Below are 24,144 nucleotides of genomic sequence, written 5' to 3'. Positions count from 1 at the left end.
AGAATGTTTGCAAGTATACGTTTAATCAGTATATTTTACTGTGGCTTGATGCGAAAAGTATCAATGCCGATACTTATCCGCTCTTTCAAATTTCTTTTTTAATACGAGAAGAGAGAATCAAAGACATTCGTGTCTTTTACGTTTCACATTTTTCGCAGACAATTTATTTTCTGAAAAAATTATTTATTTTCTGTTTACGTTGCCTGCATAGATGTTCATAGAACCTGAAACTGTAGTTTTTTTTTATACAGAATATACACGATTGTATCGTTCGTTTCGAAACTCAATACCAATCTCCATGTTTAACTCGCTTTTTGCAAAAATATGACACTGCCCACTTCTTGCACCAAGCCATTGCTGTATCGAAATTGCAGCAAATCACGTCGAATTACTCTCTGTTCCGCGATAATAATTTTTACATTAACAAGCCTATTTTTTTTTCACCATGTTACGATATTTTCTCCCGTTTCTGTAATTACTATATCCTTTACATTCTGTGTCGATGAAATATCCTACATTGACCGTAGCAGTTACAGTGAGCCATTAAAGTCTTGGAATTTTATCCCTCAATACCCTGTATAGATGGTAGGAAAATAAAGTAACGTGGTACTTCACGACGAAATGGATGTATAGGTACATTTTTAGGATTTACATTTACGACGGCTACATATCTTCCAAATTTGAACGTATAAAAGCCAAGTGTTGGCAATAAATATTCATGAGAGTAGAACCGCTGCTTATGAAACTACTGAATTAGAATTACGTTTAAAGACGTCGAATGGAACCTTGGAATATTTATTACATTGTTATTCTACGTGTAACTTGATTTTATTTTATGCACTTTAACTTCAGCCTCTTCTCTATGAGACAGAACACGAGCACTTGCGACTGTTAAAATTTCTCTCAAACGAACCACCTTTCCAAGAGTTGCGGAACTCGAACGATAGTTACAATCGAATCGCTGATTGTTGCAAGGACGAAAATCATCGAAACGACGATTCGTAAGAAGCCACTTTCCTCCGGCAGTTGCAAGCGACGCTAAATCACCGACGACTGGACCATCAACAATATTCCCTTCGAACTTGTTACCTTTCCTGATGTATATTTTTCTGTTTGCGGGAAACTCCTCTGTAGGAATTTTCCGACATGAAATATATATCCATATTGGCGGAATGAAAGTGAGACACATTCAGAGAAGTGGGTCACGTCCGTAGAATAATTCTCAGCATCAACAAGAGGAACCATACGGCGAGTGATTTATGTAGCGAAGACAAAGAATTCAGAGAGTTCGAAGCTTTCTCGTTTTAAGTATTACAAACGACCTTTCGCCTGGCTAAAGTGCAAAAGGGGAGCATACGGCGTTCGCCTTAACAGTGTCACGATGCACCCTCGATGCGGCTTTCCATGTACTTGCCTGTGCCTGCATTTGCCTGGAGCTGTCGAAGTAAAGTTCCTGGCGAGTTGCGGCAACCGCAAGTTGCTTCGTGTAAGCTGCAAGTTTCCAGCTAGATGCGCAACGTTATAGGTGGATGCATAACCGCAAGGAACTATGCCATGGCCTATAACGTTGCCTTTTGTTAAAAGTACTTTGACCGTGGCGCTCGAAATTTATATCTTCGGCGTCCTCATGGATTCGGGCGTTCTACCCCGGTTCTGCCACACAAGAAAATCGAATCTATCTTCGACATTTTTCCGCGACGTGACAGAAAAAAAGAAGAAGGAAGCTACAGTTTGCGAGAAGAGAAAGCAACTTACAAAAGAGAACTGCGAAATTGAACTTGGGCCCAAGATCGACAGGTATTTCTGGATCAGAGAAAATGTGTCTGGATGATTCTGAGAAACCAGATTTCCAAAATTCGACGCACGCGGGCAGAGAATTGGACTTTTTTTTGAGATTGTTAGAGAGTGGGAAATGTGAAATTAGAAAAATATGTAACAGCCGATGGTACGAGCCACGTGACGTGGTAAAATCGCTAAGGAAATTTAGAAAGTGGATATTCTCGACTCGTAACTGTTCGCGAGGGAACAGACATTGGATTTTTCTATTAATCTGATTTCTAGGATGATCGAAATGTCAGAGTTAGATGAGTAGAATTTCTTCGGTTACTGTACGCTCGATTATATAATGTATAGAGCTCACTCGAGTTACACGCGCAAATGTAGAACTTTATACAATAGAAACACTGGTAATAATTGCACCTGCTGCTAGAAATGCTTTGAATTACAGTTTTCGAGTGTAATTTCGTGCCAAGTAGAATTCCTTTAATTACGATATAATTAGAAAGCTCCAAGCTTTATTTAGATAACTCTGCAACATTCTCAATTTTCCTCTCTTATATTACCACCTGTATATACGCGTAGATTTATTAATTTCCAAACATCAGCCCATAAATCGATCCATTGACTCTTGGCAGCAAGAAACTAATCGAATTTCCTCGATGAAAAAGGCAAGGGAACTGTATCAACACAAAATTTCCCAACGATGTTTGCTGCCTTTGAATCTGTTCAATTTACACGATAGGAGAACTGGTCTAAGCGTAATAAAACATAGCGACATGGTAGAAATCGCTAGCCAATGGAACATCATCATCTTCGATCCGATGATCGCTGTACTGAGCGCACTATACCACTCGAATTCTTCGAGAACGATGCCACTGCGGAACGTTTACGTTGTACGAAACGCGGAAGGATGTGGACTCGGTGGTCGTTGGATTTGCAATGAAACGGTCGCGCCGTGTTTTTCCATGGCGGTTAACAGCTGACTGGAAGGAGTTGTGGAGTTGGTTGGGCCGGAAACTTGGCACGCTGGTAGCCGAGTAATCGAGAAATATATGTATATTCAAAGTTATTTCGTGTTTTCTTACCCAGAGCCCCACCGTGCTGCAGCTGTGCAAGAGTTACGATATTGGTGTCGTGGTTTCGCGACCCATTGCTACACCCCGAGCTTCGTAGACGAGAATTTAGAGAGAAAGACAGAGAGAGAAAGAAGGGTAGAGGTAGAGTAAAAGAGAGAGAAAGAGAGAGAGAGACAGACAGAGCTTACTCGCGAGGTGAGAGAACCAAAAAGGGGACAGTGTACGTCTTTCCATGTAACACATTGTATATGTATGTTTATGTGTATATATATAGATGTATGGTAGGAATGTGTGAGGGTACGTGTACGCAATGTACGTGTAGGTACAGGTGAAACGATCGTGAGACAAGCTGAACTGATGGCCGTTAGTGGAACGTCGAGGTTGCATGTCCAAATTTTCTTTTGATGTTCTCGCACTGGTCGCCGATGCACGGATAACCTTATGCACTCCTCCCATAGCTGAAAAAACGATGATGACCCAGCGACGTTTCGTGGCCTGTTATTCCGCTTAACAACTAGGTTAGCCACTTTCAACGGTCGCTCGTTGCGATGGAAACGACGCTAAATTCCTACGAGTCACGTTATTCCGTATGCACAGTGTTCGCGCGGCGTCGAACGAAGATTCTGGCTCCTCCGAATGTTCGTTCGTTTTGTCATTTGCGTCAGAATTTCCGCAATCTCGTTCTGCCCTCCTTCCCCGTTTCTTTTCAGCAAAATGTCCTCCCTTACGACTGATCGAATTTTTAATTATCGGCGAGTTGGAAGTAGCTGAAACAGCACCGCGTTACGTTTGATCCGCTGGTGACGTTGCGCCTATCTTGGAAAATCACTCGCGTTCGTCCACGTTACAAACGTGAACATTAACTTGAGAAAATGAAGTGTTGGACGATTTCAAGCGTAGAAATAAAATGCATAGAACGTACGATTGCAGATAACTGGTACGAACGATGTTCCGATAATTTCGATAATTAATAGCTAATTAGGTCGATCCATCATCGGCGAACGCGATATTCTATTCTCGTAACAAATTAAAATACGTAAATTATACAAGCTATCGAAGATACTGTAATAAATATAGCGGTTTGATAATGTGGATAGTTATTAGCTAATTAGGCCAGTCGTTCGGTGAATCTGAAATTTTGTTCTCGTAACTTTGATAACTGATTCAAGTATTATGGACGACTGTTGCAGTGTTAAACGGAGATTATCTAAAGTACGTGTATCGTATTATCTTGTACGTCGTTAATATAAGCTAAAGCTAAATGTCTTAATTGACGGCTAAATACTTTAATTAACGACCAAATAGTCCAGAGCTTCGATTCTACTTCAACCAATTAATTCTTTTTCTCTGTCGTTTCAAAGTCGGGCTTATCTTAGTTCGCGTGTTTTTCCAGTGTATTTCCCACGGCTCAGTTAACTGCGAAACGAAAATCTGCGTTTTAAAATTCCGCCGAAGTCGAATTTTAAACAGTCGAATTTTCTATTCCAATCGGTTCAATTGTTTAAACGTGAAATCGAGAAAGAGACTCAAGATGCGGCTAAAATTACTGTCACACGCGGTCAAAAGATCATTCTTCCCATACAAATAAATAGAAACTCGAGAAAACAGAGACTTTTCATCAACTTTTTCAAATTTCACCGACGCAATTACCTGTAACGTAAATAAACCACGCACAGAGAATTTTAATTAAAGCGATGTGATCAAGCGTAATCGAACCAAACGATCATCCTTCTGCGCGGGTAAAAGTCTACGTTAATTCCAGAAAATCGTGAAAAAATATTTGTAATTTTAAACAGTTTGACAGAGTTCTGATAGAAGATACTTTAGCTACGCGGCTGAACGTTACAGATTACGTTCGAAATTGATTTTCTCGAAATCTAAATTTCCAATGAAGAACCTTCGATACTTTGTTCCATACTTTTGACCTACTTTTGCGGGAAAAAAATGGTCACCAACATTATTTCCGAATTATGTCTTGCTGTTGCATATCGAGAAACAAAACGAGAATTAACCAGCGACTTTGGACTTTCGATTTCAATTCGATTCCGCGCTCTGATCGTACTACGAACTATTGCGCGTTGCAAGTAACAAAGTTTCCTCTCCTCTGTAGAGAACCGGTACAATTAAAAAACAGAAATCGCAGGTAAGAAAATTTCCTCGCCTCGGAAGCGACGCAACGAGAAAGACGCGTGTACCAAATAAGAGAGTCGTCACCAGAGGACTAAACGTAACGCCGACAATAATTTGTGCGAGTATCGTGGCTAGTTTTCAGCGAGAACTGGCGACGAAACCTATCGACGTGAAACCGCTGTCTTCCATTTTTCCCAATTTCCCATGTACCGCGAACGTCTGCGTTGCAGCAAAGTCTATCGAAATAAATGTGCGAATCGTCGTCGATGACGATGGCCAGCCGATGATCGAAGGACAAACATGGTCCGTGTCGCGTTCACACATGGAACGCGGTCCGTTTTCGTCCTGAAAGAACAATTAGACGTAGATTTTGTTGCGTCAACATGCAGGCGGTGCGTTTCGTTCCGTTCCTCTTTTCTCATGCATTCTTTCAAGTGCATCGAGCTAAAGGCAATTGTCAGACGCTTATTAGTCGCTCATTCCACCAGGCACAGAGGATGAGTTCGATGAAATGAGTATATCTGTAGCCGGGTCCAAGATTCACGTCGCGTCACGGTTAATTAAACATCGAGCGATTCGTTTCGCGAGCAATTAATCACCGGATGGAAAACTCGGCCAACGTTCTCGCAAACTCTACGCGACTCTACGATTTTTCTTCCCGTTACGACAGTTTCGTGCCAGATACATTGATAACGATCGATTTCGTATTGTACGACGGTAGCATGTTGATGATAATTGACGCGAGTAGACGCGTGTCGGATTCAACTTCTTTCTTGCTTTTGCGCGGGATTAATTAGAAATTGCATTTGAAGGAAACGCGAGCGCGAGGATCGCGGCGATGACGTAGATGAGGTCGGCGATCGTGACGAGATGAGTGAGAGTGATGACAATAACGAGAGGAGCGAAGATTATTGCGTGCATGTGCAGTGACCAGTGGTGTATACCTATGAAGGCTAGGCTTTAAGATCGTGAGCAAGATCCCCACGCGTGAACTATATATAATACAAATCGTGACAGACTTCCTAACCATTCCACAAGAAAGCTTGCGGGGAAGCGAGGAAAAATCGGCACGACGACGTGGCGAAAGCATCCGAATTTAACGACGCGATCCAACTCGCGATGGAATATTCCATCGACTCTTTTCACATGTTCCAGGTTAATAATTTTGTTAACTCGAGTAATTCTTCGCTAGCGAAAACATCAGCTTTAAAACGCTGTTATAGTAAAACACGATTCGGCTGGTTTTATCGTAGACCGTTCGAAAAAATTCGATGGAAAAGGTCGGTCTGTAGGAAAAATTCCATCTGCTCGAGTGTGCTCTCGGTACCGAAGCTAACCCAGTTGCTGCTGCTTGATCATTCAAGTCGTCGAGAAGCAGACTGGGCTAGGGGGCGGGTTCAGGATTGCAGGCCATAATCGAGAAACTGGATGGCAGTTGAGGAAGAGAAACTGGAAACTTTTCATCGTCGTGCCGATTTCCTCTCGTTTCCACCGCGTCGCGAGTCTCTCTCGACAAAAAAGATAAAGAAAAGAAACTAAACAGAAGATGGAAAGAAAGAGAAATATATATATATATATATATAGAAAGAGAGAGAGAGAGAGAGAGAGAGTGGAGCAGGGTACGTGAGTGGTTGGTGAAGAAAAGTTGGTGCTCTGGTGATCGCTCCTCGCTAAAAAGCTAAGTTTCGCGTGAGATTTAGCCAATTATATACGTATATATATATATAGAATAATTATACAGGTGCGTATCAAGTGGCCGGGCGAATCAGCTTCAAAGAGAGCGCGCTTTACGGCTGCGAGCTCTCTGTTGTGCTTCATTCAATCTTTCTTGCTTTTTTTCGTTATTAGATTCATTTTTTTTTTCTTTACTTGCTTTTTTCTCAATCGTTCATTTCATTTTTTTTTTTTTTTTTTTTTTTTTTTTGAAAGCTTTGGATACTGAGGCTTACCAGGTGGGACTCTGGGCTGGTGAAGGTAACCACGGCGCCGTGAAGTCGCCTTGCACTTATTGTCGCCGCAGCCTTCTTAACACCCGTTGTGTAGATCCAATTGCGTGAGTTCGGCCCGATTTTCGACCACGACCACGAAGGCGCGCAAGAGGCAACAACATTGAGAATCGATTTTAGAAATTTCGTCTGTTTCTGGACGGCTAGTCGAATTTCGGATTCTCCTCGACTCTTTGGTTCTCTCTTTTTTTTTTTTTTTCTACTTTATTCTCTATACGCTCGTTACCTTGGTCCATACGATTTATCTGGCTACGGGGGACAAATTATATTCGTTCGGACGACAGACAGGCACACGGATCGAAAGAAAGTCGCGAATAATTAACGCGTCGCGACGCTCATAGGTTGTTAAGGAGGATAATAATCGTGGGAATGCGAAACGTTGACGAAAAGGGTCGCGTTATTTCGATTATTCTCGAAATACCTAAAAAAAAAAAAAAAACGCTGTCCTGGAAAAGAAGATCGATTAGTGATCGTTGAGTCTGCTGATGGTTTGCTTCGTCCTTCCGATGCTTCCTGATAAAATTGCGTTAGAATTAGGCTTATCTAATCGACTTAAATAGTAGCCTTAGTTAATTAATTAATTATTGGCTTAAAAGTCGCAGGGAATTATTCTATTAACAGCGATTTTATATAAATTTGCCCGAGAATTGCATGATCGAGTTCGCTCTGTACGATAATATTTCTCTCTGGGTAAAAGTTAATAGCAATTTTTGAAAGGAAACGCTAAGTTTGGGGAACAAAATATTAAAAACCTTGCAATTTGACGAATTTATCTGTTCTCGAATGAAAACGGCCGCGGTGTATCGAACTGGAAATTAAAATCCGTTGAAACTATCCCAAAACGTTTTCCTGAAACATTTCCCAAGATCTTTCGCATTTCCCGAGATGCTACACCGCTCTCAGTTATTATCAAAAATCTCAAGTTGTAATTCGCACCTAAATATGTTCAAACACATGAAAAATCAAGCTTCTGTAATGCAAATAAATAAACACCTGGTATAATAAATAACGTCTGTATGTAACATAAGTATAAACAATGAAACTTTTATAAAGAAAATAAATCAGTAGCCACGTAATATAATAATGTTTCCATGTTTTTAGCAATTTCAAACGTGAAATATATTGCCAATTGGACGGATTTGCTAATTCCACGATTTCCCTGGTTCTTCTTTCTTTCCAGATTTCCCGACTTTTCCACGCAACAGAAGCGAGAGTTGCTTTCGGCCAAACTTCATTTATCCTCTGTATCGACACACGTTGTTCGATGCTTTCCGGCTGAGACTCGCGAAACAACAATTACCGCCGCACGACCGACTAACTTCGAATCGCCGCGGACCAGCTCGTTATCCGCGTCGCTGTAACCGACAACGAATTCGAAAAGAGAAGTGGAATATAGCGGGAATTTCACGGTATCGCGGATTTATTGGGCCGATTATTTCCAGATGCCAACGCGCGTTTGATTATCGGCCGACATTCGCATCGTTTCACGCGGCTTACAATGTCTGACGTATGTACGTCGAACGGCGAATAAATTATCGTGACTTTATGGCCTTAAAACGAATCGCATCCTGCAATTCCGCTCATTGAATTTCGCGCGCGCGTTAATTCTTAATTAACGATGCCTTTCAATTTCCACATCGCCATTATGCTAATTTATCGTTGCAGTTGTACGCTTTCGTTTAAAATTCTATGTTTTTCGCAGCAAGAGCGCGGTTGCCATCGCGAGACGATTATTGCGATCGATTACATGATCTGCGTTTAACGCAAAAATCTATCAATTTATGTGTATCGTGCGCGATAACCAACAGTTGGTTAATTTTATTCTCCGCTGTAAGTGCGGCGGACAGTGTAATTCCGTTTTACTGTCGCAACTACTTTGTAATACATTAGTTGCATCGGAGTATCGAATGCTATGAATATGATGCGGGTTTTTGTTAAAGTACAAGACGATAGAAATGATTTTAATAATGATAGCAATTAATAACGAAGGGAACTAAAGTATGCGCGTAATACTAAAAAATGTACAGATTGCGGAGAAAATAGATGACTATGATATTCAGAAGATGAAAGAAAATTCTACTTAAATTTCGTTTCTTCGGGAATGTTAAACGATATAAATTTACATAAACATTCGCAGACTGGCAATGAGAAGTCACAAATATTCGCTGTTACGTATACAAGACGATAGAAATGATTTCAATAATAAAAGTAATTAATAGCAAAGAGAATAGTTTTATAAGTGAAGAACATTAGTAATGATTACTAGGATGTTTATGAATTTATGACAAATTTTAATGCACCAAAGTATGCACGTAATAATAAAAAATGTACGCATTGCGGAGAAAATATACGATTATGATATTCAGAAGACTGAAAGAAAATTCGAGAAAGTTAAGCGATATAAATTTACATAAACGTTCGCAGACTGGCAATGAGAAGTCTCAAATATTCGCTTTACGTGTACAAGACGATAGAAATGATTTTAATAATGAAAGTAATTAATAGCAAAGAGAATAGTTTTATAAGTGAAGATCATTAGTGATGATCAAATGCTAGGATGTTTATGAATTTATGGCAAATTTCAATGCACCAAAGTATGCACGTAATAATAAAAAATGTACATATTCTTAAGCGATATAAATTTACATAAACGTTCACAGACTGGCAATGAGAAGCCACAAATATTCGCTTTTGCGTATATCAAGGAATTTCCATAAAGGACTTTTCAAGAATATTCGAAGGTATCGATAATTTAAGTTAGTGATACGTCGATAAAAATCGGAAGATATATTTGCTGAAGCAAGTTACAAGAAAATTACTGAGGACGATATATCAAACACTTTCTTCCATAGAGAACAAAATATTGCGATGAAATCGACGAGGGTAAATTATGACCCGCCGTGAATCTTCCTAAAAGACAGTAATACTTAGGGACTAAAGTATGTCAGCGGAGTAATATTTCGTAAATCGGAGGACGGTTTTGTATTTCAGTGAGTTTCGAAAATTTACACGTTAATTAAAAGGAAATTATACAACGATTACCCCGCACTTTGGCTCAGCGTTTTAATATTATTGCGTAAATGCAATGCCGCCGATTTTAATTCTTATTGTTCCGTATCGCTGTTCCATATCGTAACGAACTCGCGATTACTTTAACAATTAGCAAAATCTTCGGCCTGGAAAACGTTCGTTCAATATATGTACACCCGTTATGAATTCACGATAATACGAGAATCAAAGAGCAACGAGAAGATCGTGAATTGCTATTATAGTGCGATGAATAAAGAATTATCACGGATAAACGAACGTAACAAATAATAAAGGATAATCACGATGCACGCGTAATTGAATATTAAAAATCAATGCGCCGTGGAAATAAAATGTAATCGTGGAATTCGATTTGGGAATTCAGATGATAATTTAAGCCGACTAAAATCGTTATACGTATCGTAATTACATTTTATTTATTTCGCCAGGTTTTAAGCATTTTTATTGAATTTCCATGCTAGTGACAGTGTCTCGTTACAATTGTCACTATATTTATTAATCATTATTATCATTCACGAAGTTATAATTTTGTCGATACTCGTAACCAGACTATGGACGTTCATGCGTTTACGAAAAATTACTGATAACTTTTTACCGATGACATTGATTAAATTATACGATTAATTAATTAAACAATTATGTAATTTTTTATCATCACAACGTAAAAAGTCATAGCCCTTTACGCAGCTTCAATTCGGAAAAACCTCGATCGAAGTGCATCCACGTAAATACCCCGGAAAATCAATTCCCTCAAGCCTATTCATATTTTGCAGTAACAATATTTTGTAGTAAGTTTATTTCGTGTGTCATTCGTTTTTGAACGATGCTCATATAACATTTTGTTCTTATCTTGACCGATAGAAAAAAAATTGAAATACCCTGTACATGTAAATAATATAATGTACGTAATATAGAAAGTGTAAAACATAATCGGCTACAGTACGAGGTTTTAATCTACAGGCAGAAAGAAGAAGAAATGTTGTAGGAAGTTGAATAATAAACAGATATTGTTATTATGATCGCGCTGTACCAAGCCCGTTCCGCAATTATTTTTTGATTCGTCATTAAATTTCGATGAACGAGACTCGAGTACGCTCATTTCTGTGCAATCTAGTCGAGACATTAATTTACTTTAATACCAGGGCCGGGTTTATGATTCGATTCCATTGTCGCGGCCGAACCAACGATCTTCGAGCAGAAATTCCGCAATTATCGATTGGTCGGCACCGGTCGTGTATTATTTCGCGCGATAATTCCATTTTCGGTATGTTTAATGCCGAAATGACGGCCACGCGAGCGTTTTAACGCGAGCTCTCCCCCTCCGCCCTTCAATTTATCGCCGCGCGGCTCGATGATTGACGAACATTCATCTTCGTTCGCGTTATTCGGCTGATTTATGCCTCGGCCCACAAAGAGAAACACTTTCAAATTAGCCGGCATTCGAGACTTTTCCGGATTCAATACTGTATCTGGATCGTGGAACTATGTGCGTTTGAATGAAATGAGAAACCACGAGAGATAAAAGCAGGAACCGTTTTTTGAAATTGACACTGATTTTACCAAGCTCGGTCAAATGACCGCCATCGGAATTTAGTTTGAAGCTGTACCACTCATCGGTGTTTCTTTGTTCGTTTAATTTTCTGAGAATTTCTATATTATCCGAATGATCAATTGTTCGATTTTCCTTGATAGAAGAATTTACGTAAAGTTAGAAGTTAAGCAGTGGAAGAAGTGAGGTGGTGTACATGTTTGTTTGTGTCTGGCCGGGATAGTGTGGTAATAGTGCGCTACTGCTCGTGTGAGTGAGACATAGGTTTTGCTGCGAGCTGTAGAAGGCGTCGTCGCTGCTGGGATACTGCTATATTTTGGAAATGGAAATATTTTGCTAATCGTGGAAGAAAAATCGGAATCCGGTCGTCGGGATTTGAACCCGCGTCCCGAACGTTCGTAGCTTAAGGCGCTAACCACTGCGCTGCCGTTGTCAAACACTAGTTAATAAGTAACAATGAATGTAATGTTTGAAATGAAATTTTGAAACCGGCCATTTGATGACTACAAGATCAATGTTAGAATATATAGGGTGCCCCAGTTTTCCAGTAGGACGTTGTCGGTATATTGTGTAGGAAGAACCGTCATATAAACGTAGATCATTGGAAGCATCGTTAACAAGTTATGACAAGAAAGAATGATATACGAAACGAGTGGCAGCGTGCGTTACTGCGGTGCAAGGTATGAACAGGTGAGGAATACTCACACCTGGTAGCAGTCGGCGGATATCGCACTATTTCTACAACTCCAATTACAACTGTTGTTTCAAAATGTTCATCGTTCCTGTTAGTACAAGATTAGCGAGAGATTGAATTTATTATTCTTCCCAGGTTCTCGTTTATTTTACCCGTTGAAATTGGACTTCTGACTACTAGCAGATGCAAATATTTTTCGTCTACTCATATTTTGCAGTAAGTTCATTTCGTGTGTCATTCGTTTTTGAACTCGTCCAACGATGCTTCCAATGACGTTCACATAACATTTTGCCCTTATTTTGACCGATAGAAGAACAAATTAAGATACCCTGTACATGTGAATAATATAATGTACGTAATATACAGAGTGTTTCAAACTTAATCGATTACAGTACGAGGTTTCAATCAACAGGCAGAAAGAGGAAGAAATGTTGTAGGAAGTTGAGTAATAAACAGATATTGTGCGCTAAGTCACTGTATTATCGTGTCAGCGTAATTGCATACTTTTTAGCATGTTGCAACAACTGCGCGTGGTTGATAGGTATAAAATATAATAATATAATAAAGCGATTATCTAGTACTTTTAATTCCACGTTGTTGCGCTCGGATGCAAGCTCTTTACATCGACCAACGGTGGAATTTTGCTGAGCCTCGATAACTGCGTCGTTACCCGCTTCGTGCTTGCAATATTTACAACTCTGCAACAAAGCGCTCATTCACAGACTTTGCTTGACATTTTGTTCGTCTTTCTGTCTGTAGATTAAGTTAAGTTAAGGCGATTTCGGACACCGTGTATATTATATGTTATACCAAGTGATAATTACGGATAAATATGTGCTTTAAGCGTTAGATGATGTTTGCACAGTTTACCATTAAAATATATCAAAAACTCGATGCAAGGATATGTTATATTTTATATATTTTTTATATATTATAATTACAATAAACTGCAACTGATAGCGTCACGACTGTGTTGTAGAAATTCATTAATAGGTAAAATAAAGATTGCTAGTAATTTAATTACAAGTAGCAGAATACAGAAGAATTTAAAAAACGCGAACCAGTAGAATTTATTATACAAGGTGAGCGTGTTATTTAAGAACCAAATTCCTGTCTACGAGACTGATCCCTTTGGCTTGTGAAATTTCCCCTTATTTACGTAGGAAGTAACCTGTGGGTAGGAAACGTCGCACGAACACAAATTACTTGAACGCCATTAACTAAATGTTAATTACATTATCTGTTACGGATGGCCCTAATTAAATTCGCTGAAACGATAAATACTTGGTATCGTTACGTCACGATTAATCGACCGTGATAAATGGACGATCAACAGCGAAACCAATTAATCTTGAATCCCTCTTCCAAGCTATTTCTAGTCGCCATAAATTTCTAGCACGCCTAATAGCTATAATATATTAATTATTTCGTTAAATATGTTAATTCATAGGAAGAACCGTGCCAGTCAGATTTATCATTCGCGCACTCGCTGCTGAATCATCGTCGTCACGAGCATCGAATATTTTACTTTACAACGATGAAGTAAAGCTTCCCACCCCCGCCCCTCTGCGTAATAATTAAATTTACCAGAAAAGTAAAACCAGTAAAAAGTAAATGTAATTTAGTTGGAGCATCGATATCGAAAAATCACGCTAAGTAAAATAATAATTGAAACAAAGTGAAAGTTAAAGTAAGCAAAACGAGAGTAATCGAAGTAAAGATCAAAGTTTAAACAGTAGATTAATAAACTAATAATACTGAATATAAATAACTAATATAATAATAATGCTGAGTATAAATAATTAATAATACTGAAACAACTCTACGTTTCTTAATTGCATCCGCGTAGAAAGCTCGCCATATGCAAATACGATAACCCTTCAACGATATCGAACGTTTCACCGTCGAACGGAGCGATAAATTCGACGAAGAAGATTCGACCGATAGAAACGATTAATCAACGCCGTACCTCGTTACGCTTTTATTAACAGATATCCAAAGAAGAAGATACGCGGATAAATCAGTTTGCCTGTTTCGTGCTGAGCAGACGATAAATGAAAATGTTGGTGGTGCGATAAAACGAACGTGAATCGTTGAATTACCGCGACTCATATTGGCGAGATACGGGAGCCGCGGTAAAAAAAAAAAAAGAAAACAAAAAAAAAGGACAAAAACTACGTATATTATCGATTAGTAAAATACGAACGATCGCCACGGACACGAATTCGGCCCGTGATGCCTCGTATCCTTCCCCTTTTCCCTTTCTTCCCATGCACCTTCCCTCCATGGCAACCGCCTGCTTTTTTTATCGCGTCCTGTTTCTCTATTCTCGCTCGTCCCACGGGTCTTCCGTTTCCTCAACTTCCTCTGTTTATTTTGCCCCTGCGAACGACCTCGTGCGTGTTTTTCACGATTTGTTTTTGATTTACAGTGGCATTAACGCGTAACTTTTTTCGGACAATGCCCGCGCCGGAGTTTCAACGAAGCGAACTTTCGTCGACCCGATGTAACGTCAGGAAAAAACACGATAAATTCCATCTCCGTGAATTTTCTAATTTCGACAGCACTCGGTTCGCGAGTCGTTGAGAAGGTACATTCTGAAAATGGAAGCTATGGAATTTAGGGTTTAGTTATGGAACGATAGCGTTCACGATTACAGCAGGCTGGTTTCTTAGTATATTTTTATCAGGTTGTCCGAAAAATTCCTACACTTTTTCAAAGTTCCAATATTTTTTCTTCTATATTATTTCATTGAATTATATCGTAGTGATAGAAGAAAGTGGATCGCACGTAATAAAAAGAAACTTGATTTTGCCACAGCGTAATGGATGAAATACGAAAAACAATGTTCGTTTCGTAAACAGACGTACTTGTAGAAGGTTTTCTAGCTTCGTTCACGAGACGTAGCTAATTTTCTGTTTACATTTTACATTTCTGTTTACAATTTTCTGTTATAATATTGTAATATTATTATCTATTATAAAACGTTTAAAAAATTAGAAAATCACGTCGATGACGAAGCGCGGTCTGCCGTGTCTTTACGCTTTTCGAACGTCGAGGACATTCTGCCAGAAGATTCCACTATCGAATAACCGCGGTTTTACAAGCAGTTTACAGAATTACAGTAACGAGCTTGTGGACGAATCGTTTACGACGATGCGTGCGACAATTCAGCTCGTTTCTCGTTGCAGACGAGCTGAAGAACGCGTCTGTGACTTCACGGCGAATGATAGACGCATCAAAGCAGATTGCCATTTTGTCACGACATTCAGCCAGTTTTTCTGTCGATAACGCGTCGCAAGGAACGATAATTTAAGAGGCTACGTGAAGCGATGGTTATGGTATGGCGAATTGTGTGTAGAAAAACTCGTAGAACATCGCGGTAAAAAAATACGAATAAAGTTACGGAGAAACAAAACTATTTAAAGCGCATTTTTGTTTGTTGTTACTTGAAAATGGCAATTATTTTCCTCTTTCCATATCTTTGGGAGTATATTTTGTGCGTTGTATATTGGAACGTCTTGAAATTTCTATAGCAAATGAATTATAAAATCTACCAATTAAGATATTTCTATTTAAAACGCAGTTTTGTTTGTTGTTACTTGAAAATGGCAATTATTTTCCTCTTTCCATATCTTTGGGAGTATATTTTGTGCGTTGTATATTGCAACGTCTTGAAATTTTTGTAGCAAATGAATTATGAAATCTACCAATTAAGATATTTCTATTTAAAGCGCATTTTTGTTTGTTGTTACTTGAAAATGGCAATTATTTTCCTGCGCCACCCTCTTTCTATATCTTTCGCGAGTATATTTTGTGCGTTGTATATTGCAACGTTTTGAAATTTCTATAGCAAATGAATTATAAAATCTACCAGTTAAGATATTTCTATTTAAAGCGCATTTTTGTTTGTTGTTACTTGAAAATGGCAATTATTTTCCTCTTTCCATATCTTTTGCGAGTATATTTTGTGCGTTGTAACGTTTTGAAATTTCTATAGCAAATGAATTATAAAATCTACCAATTAAGATATTTCTATTTAAAACGCAGTTTTGTTTGTTGTTACTTGAAAATGGCAATTATTTTCCTCTTTCCATATCTTTGGGAGTATATTTTGTGCGTTGTATATTGGAACGTTTTGAAATTTCTATAGCAAAGGAATTATAAAATCTACCAATTAAGATATTTCTATTTAAAGCGCATTTTTGTTTGTTGTTACTTGAAAATGGCAATTATTTTTCTTTCTCCATATCTTTCGCGAGTATATTTTGTGCGTTGTATATTGCAACGTCTTGAAATTTCTATATCAAATGAATTATAAAATCTACCAGTTAAGATATTTCTATTTAAAGCGCATTTTTGTTTGTTGTTACTTGAAAATGGCAATTATTTTCCTGCGCCACCCTCTTTCTATATCTTTCGCGAGTATATTTTGTGCGTTGTATATTGAAACGTCTTGAAATTTCTATAGCAAGTGAATTACAAAATCTACCGATTAAGATATTTCTTCAAAAAAAGGGAATCTCTAGAGAGAAGGCGGAGTTTCTCATTGAAGAAAATCGTGAGATTTCCTTCGCGATCGTTTACTCAACGAATCCAGCTAATTTCGTATTCGTTGGAAATCACCGGAGCCATTTGCACTTTTCCTTCGCATCGAGATTCTATTCCCTTGCAGGATTCTCCGCCGAAAAAGATTTTAGTACTCGCGAGCGAAAGAACGACGTGGCATAGAGGCCATGAGAGAGGGGAGACAGAGCAATGTAACGAATCGCTGTTGATTCTACGGTCCTTCTTCGGCAATAAGGTCCCATTGCGAATGAATTAGCATCATCAAGATAGTAAAGTCTCCTTACAGTGAATTCAGGCTGGCAATTTAGCCAGCTACATCGTCGAGCACGTCCCCGGAGAATAAATCCCCTCGAGATCCTTCCATAGGATAACTTTCACTCCGTCCCTTATAAGATTTTATAGGATACTTTTGTAAGATAAGTTTAACGAGCTAAATCGTGCCGCTCCTTTCGGTTTTATGAACGAAATATGCAGCGTTTGGTATTAAAAATGAAAATTCTTGCGATAATTGAACGACGAAGGAAGAAAACATTAGACTTGCGCGTGTGAAATGCTACGTGGAAGTTTGAAGGGGGAAAACATGGTAGATTCTTCGTGTCTTTTCAATTTAGACGTTACTATCCTCTGTAATGTCTATAATTTACTTTTCCATCTGATAATTTTCTTCTTAATCTTTCTACTGATAAAAATCTAGGAAAATTCCTCTAGCAATTTCTGTTAATAAAATTCAATAATCGTAGTAATTGCTGGCAATAATTTTCCCCAATAGAACTCTAGTAATAACAATTAATCAAAATAACGTTTTCTAACAATTTTCATTTACAAAATTCCTGTAACTTTGGAAAATAATTTCTGCTAATAAAATTCTATACTCGTAGCAATTGCTACCAATGCTCTTCCTTAATAAAACCATAATAATAATAATTATGCTAATCTCTTCCAGTAATTTCCGTTACTAGAATCCTATACTTGAATTAATTTCTTGAACCAACTTCTCTTGATAAAATTCTCCTCCGCTTAATAATTATATCGCACATTCCCCACTGCGTATCTCGTGGCTGAATCGCAAAACCGATTTAAACTCTTCCAAGCTGCACTGTCGTTCGTTTCGAATTCCAGCCGATTATTCAAATTGCCCGAAATCGATGCGATCTTCGTTCCAACAATTTTACGAGGCAGCTTCTAACCTGATAAAATAAATGAGTTTGCAGTTTCCTCTGCTACAATAAACAGTCCGCAAGAATGTACATGGACGAGCTCGTTTTCGTACGATTTAAAAGCGAATTATTATTTTAATATTCTCGTTACCAAAGATTTTGGTACCGAATACTCTTCATTATTATACTTATTCTTATTATTAAAGTTATTATTATATAGTTTTTACGATCTGCAAATATAAAAATATTTTACTATTACGTATTTTGTAAGGTCAGCTTCTTGATTGGCTCTGGTGGAGGTAGCTACGTCTCAAACGCCGATAGTTCTAGTGTTAAATGCTTCCTGAAAGATGCGTCATCGTTCGATGGAGTCTGAACAAGAGGCGGAGGAATTGCAGCAAAGTTTCGTCGAGATTTTCGAATTATTTCGAGCGCGACATTTTCGCGAACGTTTTCGAGGACGTCACGTAAGCGACGGTCGTTGGAACAACTCGAGGCTTCCGCGATTTCGTGACTGATTGTGCCGGCAGTCTATGCGAAACGCGTGCACAGAAATATGGATAGAAATATGCGCGCCGCATACATCGGCCTCTCGTCTTCCGCGAGAATTCCAATTTTGATGAATATTATCGGGCTGTCGCGGAATTGTTTAACAATGTAGCTACCAAGCCGGTCGGAATGGCTGATATCAGAATCTCTATTTTTATGTTTCCATGTACTAAAACTACTACAGTACTATCTTCGATAATATCAATGTTTGCTCGTGTCGAGAGAGGAACGCGGTTATTATACGCGTGACGAACAAACTTATTGGCGAGGAACAGCTTTTCGCGAAAAGCTATATCGAAAGTCGCGGTACGTTGAAAACTGAGCACGTAAAATATATAAACGTGAAAATTCCTAAGATTTTCTTCCGTAGAAATATTAAAACGAAGAGTAGAATAGTATCGTGAAAGCAGTTAATCAAAATTCATTGATTGATTAATGAACGAAACCTAAATAACAGGTAAGTACAGTATTACGTTATCAAAATGCTTCCTATGACTTTATTTATTATACAACTTAATATTAATACTTCATTGCAAACGACGATATAGATATAACTGAGCATTCATAGCGTTAACTTGAAATTAATAACAAAACCAGTAGAAGATTCGATACAAATATAAGTCAGTATAAATCTGCTGAATTATTGATAAGGCTAATTTGGAATTAATAATAGCTTCAAGTTTCACCCACGTTTCCATCTATTTTGCTTTTTTTTGGAAGAAATTTGGAAGAAATTTTTTTGGAAATAATAACAAAACCAGTAGAAGATTTGATACAAATATAAGTCAGTATAAATCTGCTAAATTATTGATAAGGCTAATTTGGAATTAATAATGGTTTCAAGTTTCACCCACGTTTCCATCTACATTGCTTTTTTTGGAAGAAATTTGGAAGAAATTTTTTTGAAATTAATAACAGAACCAGTAGAAGATTCGATACAAATATAAGTCAGTATAAATCTGCTAAATTATTGATAAGGCTAATTTCGAATTAATAATGGCTTCAAGTTTCACTCACGTTTCCATCTACATTGCTTTTTTTGGAAGAAATTTGGAAGAAATTTTTTTGAAATTGATAACAAAACCAGTAGAAGATTCGATACAAATATAAGTTAGTATAAATCTGCTAAATTATTGATAAGGCTAATTTCGAATTAATAATGGCTTCAAGTTTCACCCACGTTTCCATCCTACTTTGCTTTTTTTGGAAGAAATTTGGAAGAAATTGTTTTGAAATTAATAACAAAACCAGTAGAAGATTCGATACAAATATAAGTCAGTATAAATCTGCTAAATTATTGATAAGGCTAATTTGGAATTAATAATGGCTTCAAGTTTCACCCACGTTTCCATCTACATTGCTTTTTTTGGAAGAAATTTGGAAGAAATTTTTTTGAAATTAATAACAAAACCAGTAGAAGATTCGATACAAATATAAGTCAGTATAAATCTGCTAAATTATTGATAAGGCTAATTTGGAATTAATAATGGCTTCAAGTTTCACCCACGTTTCCATCTACTTCGCTTTTTTTGGAAGAAATGCACTTCCACTATTTATCAGCTAAGCGAACTCGAAACGAATGAAAATTCCCAACCATCACGTAGGCCAAAGCCTATCAGCCTTTTTCGAACCTGTAGGTTACAACGAGATTCTCATCTCGACCCGAAGCTCATAGTTAGAGCTCGAACTGGGGTATAAAGTGGCACGAGGAGAAGCAGCACGAACAGCCCGTAAAAATGGAGAACAGGGACAAGCGGTGCACCGGTATCGTTTATACGTACAATATTTCGTGGCACGTACGTCACGAGCACGAGCACGAGCTCGAGCTCGCGGACCCGTTCGTTACGTAACAGCTGCAGTCTGATAATGAATGTGAAATACAGGCGAGCTGAGTTACGAGCCGTTATTGCAGGGCCCGCAAAACGTCAGCCGAACTTTGAGCCTGTTCGACGAAGCGCTTCACGCGAGAAACATCGAGACGACTGGAAATAACGTATAGGCAAACCATAACATGTAATATGATCGATGTAGTATATCGATGCCGATAAGAGAAACACGGCTTCGTTACTAATTTGATCGCCAATCTCCAAGCGTGCACGGATCAAATTTCAGAATGGCAGAATTTCAAGACCACGCGAAGAATGTAATTTGATCTTCGCATTTCCAAACGTGCGGCACCGGGACATTCCAATTCACGCGCCAAGGAACGTCCAATATGCAACAAAATGAACTTGTTATGTTCCTTTGTGATCTTCGAATTCTATCTTCCTTGAGTGGATCGTTGGATATTTTGAAAGCATCGGAGCTAGAGGAAATAACGAGCCGCGTTCGTTTTGTCGAATTTATTAAATTACCAATTACGAGAAGTTGGAATTGTTGTGTTTAACGCATTTATATAACAACCTTCTCGTTTATTTTTCAAGGATATAAAATCGAGCATTCTTATTGTTAAGAACAATTACTCAAAGACGTCAGAGGTTGATGTATCAGGTTGTCCCAGAAGATTCTTTCGTTTTACAAGGAAATCGTAGATGCGCAAAACATTTCTTATATTCTATTGGAAGGAAATGCATCGCACAAAATTTAATAAAATAGCATAAAAGAAAAGCTATTGTGAATCTATTGTTTCCTCGTAAAACGAAAGAAGCTTTTGCTACAATCTAATAAGTAAACGTAAGTATACCAATAAATACCATCTTCGACTCGATTAAATTTCCGGTTAGAGAAAATAAAACAGCCATGAATATTCAACCGCATAAAACGGTGACACGTTTCATTTTCATGGAGGCACTAAACCCTCGAATTCTTTCATTCTGCGACCCTCCGCGAGCCACTAACTCTGCGCGTTTCAAGCAAGCCCAGAGCCATATTACAGCGAAAGCTTCGTCCGAAATCCACTCGGTCGTCATAAGGTTAGCATCATATATACGTTTGGCCGGTGGTGTGCTTTACTGTCTTAACAGCTGTCAACCGTCTATTCGTCGTAAACCACGTTTCAGCCTGAGATCATGAACAGAGAGATGAAGGTTGCACGTCGCGTGGAACAGCGAGCGTGACCGTTATTCAACCGGGTTAACCCTTAACAGCCGCCCTTATATTTCTTCCCGCCCCTGTTCGTCGCGTCCTCATCCCCTTCCGGGATGCTTTCGCGCGGCGAAGAAGAAATCTCAGCCAGTTGGAAAATATACAGCCCCGGTTAAATAAAATACCGTCGACCAGGTATGAGCGGTATCTTCAGAATGAATCTCACAGACTCGAGACGACGAGCTCGCTGTATACGAGTGCCGAGGACAATACTAAAAAATATGGCAGCGTTCCTGCTTCGTTTGCCAACCACCCTGTGCATATAATTCCTTTTCGACGTCTCTCTCTCTCTCTGCGCGACCACCCTTTAAAAACGTGACTTCGGCTTTTATGCGCGTAAAACCGGTTGTTTTTCTGTTTGAATTATTAATTTGGATTTTTCCACGTTCGCAAATGAGGGATTTAGTGTCGCATCGAATAAGAACGGTGTTTCCTACATTTTTTCGTGGCCTACTCGACGCCTGGGGAATTTTGCTTTTGAAATGTTCAGAAGAAGCATGATACAAGCATTTGAAATAAGTATTTTAAATAAAATATAAGAGGATACATTAAAATGTAGAATCTAATAATTGTTTTAAGAGTAACAAACATTGCTGCATTTAATATATTAAATAAAGGAATTCATTTGTTCAATCCATCGGCCAAATTAATTCAGATAATTTAAGAGAAAATATTAATTTTGACGAGTACTAAAAAAAGATAAAAGAACGAATCAGATATTTTCATTTTTTCATTTTATCAGAGATATTTCATTTATCCTCCTTTCATTTAAAATACAACGTTCCTACGTGTGGAACGTTACGTGTAAGTAACTCATACGTGTCGTCATACATATGTATATTTTGAAATATTCCTGCTTCGTACCATGAATTTTCCATTCGCGGTTGTTATTTCACTACATTATTCGCTGTTGAGGAATAAGCTGAACTTCTTAAACGTCTTGGCAAAGAGACACAAGGTAGCATTCTACAGCGAGAAATATTGATTTTTCGAATCTACATTCGCTAAACATAGAGCGCTGTAAGCTTCTCAAGTTTTAATAAGTCAAATAAATAGGTCAGGCTTTCCTTTTAAATTGCACGTTAATCGTTTTCATGATACAAAAATCTGACAAACTTCATACATTTTGTAAGAAATATCTAATCAAATGCGATATACCAAAGATAAATATGCAAGCTACACGACTATTAAACTTTTGATCTAACTTGTTACAGATTATGTAGAAAGCTTAGTTCTTTTTGAAGTAAAAATTAGTACAAGACCACGAAATTAAAAGACAGCATAATTCTATGTTTTCTTTTACCTTTCTGCTAAATGGTATGGTTGTCTGACTAATGGCGTATCTGTTCTACTTTCAGGTATAGTTTCAGCATAGTTTGCTTCATTTTGCCATGCCAATATTATAAATGCTTTGCAGACAGAACATCGTTAGATCAGAATCTTACACAAAAGAACAATTCCCCCTCTCCATACTAATATTTGACCCCCTCTCCATACTAATATTTGACCCCCTCTCCATACTAATATTTGACCCCCTCTCCATACTAATATTTGACCCCCTCTCCATACTAATATTTGACCCCCTCACCAAACTAATATTTGACCCCCTCTCCATACTAATATTTGACCTCCTCTCCATACTAATATTTGACCCCCTCTCCATACTAATATTTGACCCCCTCTCCATACTAATATTTGACCCCCTCTCCATACTAATATTTGACCCCCTCTCCATACTAATATTTGACCCCCTCTCCATACTAATATTTGATGTGAGAAAGAAAAAAGCGAACCATTCGTGCACAAGAAATTATTCTCTGTTCTATAACTTTTATAAAAAAATGATTGCAATATTATTCGCAGCTACGATCTTTGTGATATTCAAGGCCATATAAATACTGTAACCCTAAGTGAGTTAATTTCGAAGAAATTTCACGGTTGATTTAAAGGAACAAAGCATTACGATAATTACAGTAACCCGTAATAAAAAAGCTCCGATTTTCTCGTTTCCGTATGAGCGAGTTTGAAACGGCGATTTATGAAGAAAACGCTGACCAGGCTTTTGTTACTGCTGCATTGTTCCTGCTGACCGTTAAGGCAGGCAATCAGGTTCGTCATAAGACTAAAACGTGTCTGCGATCCTTTTAATTAACGCCACCCGCCTTCTTATTCCTTCGAGCGGCTCCCTTAATTAACTCGCGCGCCCACTTTTCGAGAGGCCGGCTTAATTGCGCGGAATAAAACTCGAAAATATAATCCACTAACGAATTTATTTGCGTCGCGTGTCGTTGCCACGATCATCAGCCTTTTAGGAAACAAACATCTGACAGAGTTATTACGCTGTTTCACAGCTCTTACGATATGAGAAATTTTAATTAATTAACTCGCCTGCTCTCCTTTACCTTTTTCGTGTCTACGCGTTTCAAATGTCTACATCATCGTAGGTAATATTTCGAATATTCGCGGCTCAAATGAAATTTCCACCGGTTGTCCCGCGAAAATA

At 38.3% G+C, this 24,144-nt stretch overlaps 1 protein-coding gene across 9 annotated transcripts in view; it reads right to left on the bottom strand.

The window, feature by feature from the left end:
• Positions 1 to 24,144, bottom strand: part of Nrx-1 (neurexin 1) — a 661,903-nt gene that overhangs the window by 208,194 nt on the left and 429,565 nt on the right. For 6 of the 9 annotated variants that reach the window (XM_072020892.1, XM_072020888.1, XM_072020894.1 and 3 more), the window contains one exon: positions 6,935 to 7,009. The exons of 2 other annotated variants lie outside the window; for them this stretch is intronic. In XM_072020892.1, coding sequence (XP_071876993.1) covers positions 6,935 to 7,009 — 75 coding nt within the window. The remainder of the gene's footprint in view (positions 1 to 6,934; positions 7,010 to 24,144) is intronic. One more of the 9 variants, XM_072020889.1, reaches the window with a different exon arrangement.

Source organism: Bombus fervidus, chromosome 18, assembly GCF_041682495.2.
Source record: "Bombus fervidus isolate BK054 chromosome 18, iyBomFerv1, whole genome shotgun sequence".
Lineage (NCBI taxonomy): Eukaryota > Metazoa > Arthropoda > Insecta > Hymenoptera > Apidae > Bombus > Bombus fervidus.
Note: the sequence above shows the minus strand (reverse complement) of the source record. Positions and strands in the feature narration are given on the sequence as shown.